This window comes from Montipora foliosa, chromosome 12 (genome assembly GCF_036669935.1).
Source record: "Montipora foliosa isolate CH-2021 chromosome 12, ASM3666993v2, whole genome shotgun sequence".
NCBI lineage: Eukaryota > Metazoa > Cnidaria > Anthozoa > Scleractinia > Acroporidae > Montipora > Montipora foliosa.
Window position 1 is genome coordinate 3,326,275 of NC_090880.1, and position 9,526 is coordinate 3,335,800.

The 9,526-nt window shown below is 40.7% G+C and overlaps 2 protein-coding genes across 5 annotated transcripts in view; both read right to left on the reverse strand.

The window, feature by feature from the left end:
• Window positions 1-9,526, reverse strand: part of LOC137979644 (uncharacterized) — a 169,242-nt gene that overhangs the window by 148,571 nt on the left and 11,145 nt on the right. The gene's annotated exons all lie outside the window — the stretch shown is intronic.
• Window positions 5,185-9,526, reverse strand: part of LOC137978934 (basic salivary proline-rich protein 1-like) — a 9,911-nt gene continuing 5,569 nt past the window's right edge. For all 4 annotated transcript variants that reach the window (XM_068826050.1, XM_068826053.1, XM_068826051.1 and 1 more), the window contains exons 4-6: window positions 8,445-9,526; window positions 7,804-7,978; window positions 5,185-5,921 (exon numbers count right to left, since the gene is read on the reverse strand). The exon at window positions 8,445-9,526 is cut by the window's right edge and continues 109 nt beyond it. In XM_068826050.1, coding sequence (XP_068682151.1) covers window positions 7,812-7,978; window positions 8,445-9,526 — 1,249 coding nt within the window. In that variant the 3' untranslated portion in view covers window positions 5,185-5,921; window positions 7,804-7,811. The remainder of the gene's footprint in view (window positions 5,922-7,803; window positions 7,979-8,444) is intronic.

A 9,526-nucleotide genomic window follows, 5' to 3' on the forward strand; every position in this document is an offset into this window, starting at 1 on the left:
TTCTCTGAAAATACAGCTCACAGCTTGACAACTAAACGGATCGAAAATTCAGATAACTAATTGGCTGGCAAGGACCAATTACAATTCGCCTTTTTCAATCCTAATTGCAAATTACTGTGGCTACTTAAAACCCAACTGCCAGTACGCTTCTCGGTGAAATAGAATTGAACTAAACACTCTACTGTTCCCCAAAAACAGACAGAAGGTTGGAGGTTATAAACGTATTTACTCTTTTGAGGAGTACACGGGACAGGGTATTTCCGGCTAGTGAGAGAAGAAAGACGACTCGATAGTTTCCACAGTCCTTTCTATTAGGGCGCGGTCTTTTGGTACTATTCCGGAATAGGCACGGAATAGACGGTATTCGTGTTCTTTTGCGACCTATTCCGTTTTCGGAATGAACGGAATACTATTACATTCATTCTGCTCCCGATAATAGAATGAACGGAATGACCGGAGTACGGTTCACTCGCAATAGGCAGAATATCCGTTCTTTTGGAAAAGTTTTGGCGCGAAATGATACGCGGCCGGCTGGCCGCCCGCCGGCGGCTTGAAAATTGTAAAAACTAGAACGGAATAACAATGCAAAATGTCTACGTAGATGCGGATATGCTTCACCTCTGTTCTGTTTCTTTACCGCGGCTAGAACAAGAAGAGCTGTAAGTTTGTGTTAACAAACAAAAGAAATGACGTTGGCATTAATTGATTTGTGCAAAAACCACGAACCTTTTATTAGTTTAGTCGACATCAAGAAGAAGAGCATATGAGAACACATTTGCACCACGCAAAGCACTCACAAGAAGAAACATATTCCTTTTCTTCTTCCCCCCTTAAGGTTTCCGGCAAATGAAGGAAACTTTTTTCACTCGCACAATTCAACGCAATTGGTGCATGCGCAGATACAATAGTTCCCAGGTCACCTTCGCTAATAGTATTCTGTTTTCAGAATACGTGTTCTTTTACAAATTGATATTCCGTGTATTCTGTTATTCCTAATCCGGAATGAGAATAGTCAGGATACTCCAAAAAGAATGCACCCTTAGATTGGCTCGATACTAGCATCTTTCCCGTCTTGCATGGTCATTTCCTCGTTTTCCCAAATCTGATAGATTGTTTGTAAAGGTAAACAAGCGAGTTTCACACCGGTATGTTTACAGATACAGCAGATACACCACACCTACCGGGGTCTTTACTTTCCTTTGTTTCTTAGTTTCATTGATGGCATCCAGCAGTTTCTTGAAGTCAGGTTTTGGAACAAGGCATGCAATGCGTAGTCTCTGCGCAATGATGCAGGGTATCCTTATCTGCTGGTATCAGTAACTTGCTGGTCAAAGTGATTTGCAAATCTATCAAGAATCTAAACCTTCTTTCTCTAGTTAGTATTAATTCCCATTATCTAAGAGAATTCAGTCTCTGGTTTTCTCCTTAGCTTCAAAAGGCAAAATCTTAAACTTCAGTCAGTCAATCTGTCTCAGTGAATAAGCCAGTCTGAGTTGCCACTAGTGCTGCTACTTCAAAACTTTGCTATTCCTAAATGCTCTTCAGCTCCAAAATTATATCAAGGTCTTTTTTTGTGTTGAGAGAAAAGTTATAATTTAGTTTTAGATCAACATACAGACATAAAGGTAGAAAGATCAAAACAATGAACCTTAAACCCATTATACATCTATTCAGTGCTCTTCCCCAGTTCGAGATACATCCAGTGGTATTGATTTGCCTTCAACAGTTTGTCTTCTCAGTATCTGAAACACTTGAACAAAATAAACAATTGACATCTTACTTCGAGCCGACAACCAGTCTTACCCTGAAATCTGTGTTTCAAATCATTATTCCCGAACATTGAAATTCACCTCTTAGTAAATGAATAGATGTGTTTTCTCTGGCGTAAAAGATTTGGCAGATGCTACCAAAGAGAAACACGCACAGTGTGACATACAAACTCTTTGCCTATATAGGGAATCACTACGGATGGCTGACAGTGATCTTTTTCTGGCGCACATCTATCATGTAATACAGAGCGCAGTATTTTTCGATAACCCTGAACAATCAATGAACTTTATGTTGATTGTAAAAGCTATTCCAGGTGCAGACCTGGATAATTAACAATTATTCCATGAGCGCGCGTTGGATATGAGATGATAGATAGCCAACGAGGTGCGTAGCGCCGAGTTGGCTATAATCATCTCATATCCAACAAGCGCAAGTGGAATAATTATTTTATTAAAAACACCCCCAAAATATAGAAAACTAGACTACAATAAAAATAAAAAGGCCCAAAAAATCACGCATATGCTTGCCGTGTTTGTAGATCATGGTATAATGTTTCATAACCCATGATGGCTTAGCCAATCAAAACTCTCGAATGGCATTATCCAATGATCCAGTTTTTAATAAAAGGAAATAGACCATTTAAGTTTTGAGTAAGAATTCAAAATAAAACATTCGTCTTCCAGTCTGGTGCATGACGTGAATACGAAGGGGACGTCACTGTCATGATTTGTATAGGTTTTTAAGTTTTTGAAGGTACACTTAATGAACATTTCTCACCAAATAACACCACCTTTACAACCATTTGCATAAAACTTAGTTTTATAGCGTCTTTAAATCTGTAATTATTGTTCGCCTCATAAGGAGGCTTTAATCAGGGGACGCATTTGTTGCCGGAACTTTTAGCTTGTTGTGAAGCATCATTTCAAGACAAAGTTAAAGGTTCTTTGGTCAGTATAAAGGGCGAAACGCTCCAGTGAGTTTTGGTTTATTCGCAAAAGGCATACACGCTTGAAAGTGAATGAAAAAAGAAACCCAGGATGCATAGTGTTAGGTGCTGAACTCAAGTGCGACCTAATCTCCACAGGCGAAAAATGAAATGAACAGCAAGTCAATCTATGCAGCCATCCATGTTTTCTTCGTCTTCCTTCATCTTCACTCCCGCAGTTTATTTCATTGCCAATGTTCATTCCGAAGTGCTTGAAATCGGGAATTTTGGGTGAAATTCCCGGCTGACATGATCGTGAGGTTCTAAGTTGATCAAATTGTAAGACATCAAACACAGGGAAGATATTGTTGCAGTGTTTTGTTCCATGTCTTTTTCGGCAGGCACCTGCTGGCGACAACCGTTGAGACTTTAAATTTGGGATTTCTATGAGTACTAGGAACGCAACAGTTAGTGTTGAATATGAGCCCATTGATTGGGACTGGGTCTCGCGGGATTTGGCGGGATTAATCCTTTCCCTTCAGGTTACAAACGTCAGCGAACTTAGCATACACGATGAGTGGTTCGTGGGATGAAATATTACAATTTATGATTGTGCGTCCGTAGGTTGCTTTTCTCTGAGAACAGCCGGATCTTTTATTCGATAACGCTGTCACTGCCTTATTGAGGGGCGTTAGGGAGAATACAAATAAAATTTGAAATTCTGTATGCATTTTACTATCGTCTCTTCAATCACGAGTGATGTGAATTATTATTTGTGCAATATTATTTGATGAACATCCCGGCAATTGCCGAAGGATGATGATGATTTGTGCAATATTTATGCCATCATATACAGTTGCTGAAAATCACTCCATAATCCGGCTTGTGTGAGGGTCTTTATAAAATAATGTAACATTGCCGCAAGCACGTTGTCAAGTTGGACGGCTCACAGTTCGTTCGATGGAAATCCAATTCAGTACAATTTGTTGGAAGCTGAACTTATTGGACATTTAACGTTCAGAAACGGTTTCATTTTCCTAGTTTCGTAGCCGTCCTGTATAGAATCGGCGGAACATGCGTGACAATATTGTTATTCCGCGTTTTGTGAATGTTCTGTTATAGATGATGCAATATTCAGTAAGTAAGCCCTGAACCCTGGGAACGAAGAACACGTGCGAAAAAGAGTAACTCAAACGCGAAGGACTGGTAAGTTGTAATGTTCCTTGTAGTGTCCTGCATAAATTATAATGACCATGTAAATTAGATTGGGTATAACATTATGGTCTATGTTGATTACTCGCGAGCGAGCGTTTTAGTAAAGACCATTCGAAGCACCATTTAGTCCTTTAGTCTTCATCTATTGAGTATTCTACATTCCTGTGATGTGAAAGACGAATAAAGCGAAGCTTAGGCCTAGTTTATACGTCGCGCTATCGTCGAATTTAATTTAGACGAATTTAATTCCAGGTCCTACTTTAAAATAAATTCGACAATAAAGCGACATCTAAAACGAGTTCAGTTCGTCTGTTAAATTAAATTCGTCCTAGACGCTTTATCCGTCTTAAGGATAAAATATCTTTAAAGCGTCATCAGTTCATCCGTCGCACCAGCGTCGCGTCGAATGAAATGCATACGTTATTTTCGTACATTATTAATTATTAAATTTTCAACCTCGGATAATGCAATTCTCGTGCTCTGATTGGTTCACTCAATCTCGGTTATCAGCTCATATACCTTAGTTTGACCTTATATGGTAAATGATTGATCTAAGTGTTGCCAAGCCAAAAGTTTTTTCGCCGGAAAGCCAAATTTCTCTCTGAAGAAAGCAAAAAAAAAAGTTTTTCTGGACAGCTGGGTTAAATTCCGACGTTTAGAAGTACGCGAAAAGGTAAGAAATGTTTTTGTGACGAGCCTGCGTCTGTCTGACCACAAGGTGGTTTACGCGACATTGCATCGGTTCTCATCAAGTTTTTTCGATTTCGCTAAGATGATTTGCTCGCTTTTTTCGCTCGCATTTCGTACTTTCTAAACTTTTGGAGTTTAAAGGAATTTAATAAAACAATTATTCCATTCGCGCTTGTTGGATATGAGACTGGTTATAGCCAGCTCGGCGCTACGCGCCTCGTTGGCTATTTACATCTCATATCCAACGCGCGCTCATGGAATAATTGTTAATTATACCTCTGACCAGGTGTATTGCATTCCGGCTGAGAAATAAATTCGACCATAATTCGACCCATTAATTTCGACGCGTAAAACCACGGTACAATTAATGTCGACGGAAGGACGAATTTAATTGGAATTAAATTCAACGATAGCGCGACGTATAAACTAGGCCTCAGCCAATCTATCTCTTGATGTCCCTGCTCTTCTTTGATTTATTTTTGAGTATGCTAAGTTGCATTATATCAATGCTTGAGTATGTTTTTTCCCATATTTCTGTACTTAATTTTGATAGCTAAGTTATGTAACTCATAGAAGTAACTGAATTCACTTGAATGGCTGCAAGGCCAAGTTTCAATAAACGATTTATTGTTTGATTCATTGATTTGATTTGATAGGCGGCGATTCACTTAAGGAAAGGGGAAGGCTTTCTAATGAATCTTTGTTATTCAACTTAAGTAGAATACAAATCGTCTGCGTTTTGGATGTCATTTTTTGTAATGTAAACCAGGCTAAAGTCATTCGGAAGTGTTACTCTAAATGGTGTGTATACAATGAAAGAATCAAACCGAATCTGTGCACTATTGTGAGATTAGATCATGGGAAAGTGCTTCTGGTTCGTTTTTTATCTCTTCACGTGTTGTGAATAAAAGACAAAAAATCCTAAGCACGACGTACATTTTACGATTTTACACTTCACAAAAGAAGGTAGAAAAACTTGAAAATCCAAGTAAGATATGAAGATAGAATACAATACGGTAAACTTTTAACAATAAGCAAATAACGAATTACTAATTTTCCAAAGCTACGTTATTGCACAGTAAAAAAGTGACGTGTACGGTGGCTGAATCAGTGCTAAGTGAGTATGTCTCCGAGCTCCTCCGATGTTTTACTCCGTCTATTGGAAAAAGAAGAAAAGACTTGTTCCCTGAAAAGTCGTCGTCTTTTTCTGTGTAATTGCACGAGGAAGAAAATACAGGTAGTTCAATCTCTTGTACTTTCGTATGGGTGGAAGCCCGTGGCTGATATAAGCCTTCAAAATTCAGAAAAATTCCTCGCTGATCTGAAACAGGAAAAAACAAATAACTAACAGATTGTAGAGGTTCGAACGTTCATATACCCGGTATAAGTTATTCGATACTTCAGTACAAGTGTGGTGTTCCGAAAGTGTTTATGCGAGAGATTAGCCAAGAAACACCGGACTACAACTGAGCGGGATTCCCCCAAAAGATGTTATGTCTCTTTCATGTTAGCTAAATATGGTTAAATCTATCACATAACACTAACTTTGGAGACAGACATGTTTATGCCAAATTTACGAAATGAGGTCAGAACGGCACTTTGGAAAGGAGTCGCGAGATGCCATATATTCCTTCCTGAATCACTCTCTCGTGTATATTGTAAAGTAGGTATAGAATGTCTGCCTTTCCTACTGTCGGCCGGAAACACCACGTTATCTACCGTCAGTAGTTCAGTCAAGTCTGAATTTGGCGTCAATATATAAGCCGAAGGTTCGAAGGTTCTCTCGAAGCTCTGTGGTTCAATACTTTATTTAACCGGTATTTTGGTTATCTTGCTAACGTCATTGTTTAAACTGTCTCATATAAAGTTGACTAGTTTATACCACGCAAGTGAATAGTTCTTTCAGCGCATTGATTGGAGGATCGGAGGAAAACAACATTATGGCTTGCCCTTGCGATTCGGTTGAGCAAATTTTATCAAGGAGGTCCTGGGGTGCCCGTAACCACGCCTAACCTTTGTAAGCCCTTTTTTAAGCAAACAATCTACAATATTCACGTGTCGAAAACGCGACAATCTGGTGATTACCCTCTGTTTGACACAGTGTGACCCTCGCTTTGAAAAATCCTTGCTACGCCCCTGTGTATCGATAAACAGTGCCGCTTCTCACTGGGTAAATATCCACTATTCGCTAACATCTTGTTATGAACAAATCGACTTTAAAAGTTTCAATAACTTGCTAAATATAGTCATCTACCCAATTTAAAGCCTTTTCCTTTTGGTGATAGGCATAAAAAAGTGAGCACATAATTTCCTAATAAAGCTAATACTTTTTAAAGCAACTATCCTTAGAGGTTATTTGTAATATCGGGCTCAAATTGATTTCACTTCGCAAGGCTTTCGTTACTAACAAGGATGACTGAGAAAAAATTCGGAATAAACATTGAGGTTACCATGAAGCAAACCGGGGACTTCTACAATCGTGGACCCTTGGAGAGTCGTGCAAAACTCGTAATTATCGATGATTTCACACTTACTTCCAAAAGCAACGCCATATTTTAAAACTCGAGTGCAGTTCCTTCCTCCGGCACGCCAAATACTACTTTTACAATGACTGCAAAATTCTCGCGAGCTCATTGTCTAATTTTTATTGTCACACATAAATTTATAATTTATGCGATAATGACGCGATATTGCTCGCGTCAGATTGAAGTTTCTCGCATTTTTGTCCCACGTTCTTTTTTTGTTTTGCCTTTATTTTGGCCCCTCTGCCTTTTTGTTATTGTAAAAAACAAATGGATGTCAGTTTTTCATGCGTCTGTCCTATTATTGACAATGAATTTCGTCATAACATTATCAAAGTAGTCTATCGGCTCGTGGATCCACAGCTACTTTGACAATGTTATGACGAAATTCATGATCAATAACAGGACAGACGCATGAAAAACTGATATCAATTTGTTAAGTCGATAATCAGCAAAAACTACGGGTGCATGTTTACAATTCTCTTGGGGAGGAGGAGCTGGGCACGTACAGTTTGATTCTCGTGTGACTGTTTGCTTCGCGTGTCTAAAAGGATGTGACCCAAGAATTTTGTCCATGATTGTAACTCCGAAAGCAGTGTTTAAATCCTTCGTCCGCTATACTTAAATTAAAGGAATGAGATAAACGATGACATTTCGTTGAATCTTTCTGGATAAACTTACTTGTTTAATTAAGCTACAATTACAGCATCTTCAGGTGGATTGTTCTTAGGTTGAGCGTTCTTTCCTTCAACACCCTCCTTCTTTATAGTAAGTGGTCCTTCTGTTCCTGGCCATGGATGCTGAATTACATAGGTTTGGCCACCCTGTGCAGAATCCGCTTGTGGAGGTTCAGCACCTTTGAAGCGTAAACAATAGAAATTTTAATCCACTTTTGCACTTCAAATGAGCAGTGAGGAAGGACTACAAGGGACTATATAAACCCTTCGAGATAGACAACCCAAGTCAGTGATACAGAACGCAAAGGACGGCGACAACACGGGGAATTTCATCCACTACGTTTCGCGACCAGAGTGCGGGTTCTTTAACGTCCCTCGTTATTAACAACAAGAGATGTGAGAGGAGGCTTACGGCTTAACTGAAAGTCCTTATCAGAGAAGACTTTAACGTCAAATCACTTGCAAATTTTATTGGAAAGGCAGCACTTTGTCCTCAGACTCCACTTAGATGAAATTAATTTTTTAATTGAATTTCGATAACAGGAAATTGCTCTTTGTTGTAGAGACACTTCCCTTCAACGAGTTGGCAATTTTTTAACTTAAGGGATAGTGTACTATGCGTATTTCATATTAACGTGTTTTTACCTGGAGCTGGAGCTGCAGGCATTGGGTTTGAAGGAGCCGTTTGGGCGCCAGCAGCAGGAGCAGCTGGTAAGGGTTGTTGGGCACTAGAAGCAGAAGGTAGTTGAGGAGCCGCGGCTGTAGCTGCGCCAGTTGGCTGCATTTGAGGTTGAACAGGTGGTTGAATTGGTTGTGCTGGTTGTACAGGAGGAGGAGCTGGCCGAAGTTGAGATGGGTTTGGTGGTTGGAAAGCAGCAGGTTGTTGACCGTACTGTTGAGCATATGGTGGCTGTCCGTATGGCTGCTGTTGGGGGTACAACTGTTGCTGTTCATTGGGTAGCGGCTGTCCGTAAGACAGTTGCTGTCTATAAGGCGGTTGCGGTTCATAAGGTGGCTGCAGTCCATTAGGTGGCTGCTGACCGTAAGGCAATCGCCCGTATGGCGATAATGGTGGTGGACGATAAGGTGCTCTGTGAGGGGGAACAGCAGGTGGTTTCTTCCCTTCTTTCTCCTTTCCTTCCTTTTCCTCTTTCCCTTCCTTCCCTTCTTCAGTTGGTTTTACCGGTGGTTGTAGTGGAGGAGGAGGAGGAGGAAGAGGAGGTCGTGGGGGCAGCGGAGGTGCTACTGGACTACCACCACAAGGTTGTGGCTGTGGCGGGCAAGGTGGAGGACATGGCTGAGGCTGTGGTGGGCATGGTGGAGGGCAAGGACTGGTCATCTGAGGTTGACCACATGGTTGCCAGGCTTGTGGAGGTTGCTGGCCTTGTTGACCATACCCTGGAAGCATACCGTATTGAGGTTGTTGTCCCATAAATGGTTGTCCGAAAGACTGCTGTGCAAACTGTTTCTGGCCATAAGACGGCTGTACGAATGGTTGTTGAACAGGTGGTTGTACGTAGGGTTGTGGTGGTTGTTGTGGTCCGTATGGCCGTTGTGCAAATGGTTCTTGTCCATACTGCTGTTGCCTGAAGGGCTGTGGTCCAATTGGTTGCTGTCCAAAACGCTGGGGGCCAAGTGGATTGTTAGGCCGTCCAAATTGCCCTGCCATACCAAATGGGTCTTCCAGTTTCTTCTTGGGAGGGCGAGGAAGAGCTACGTAGCCCTTG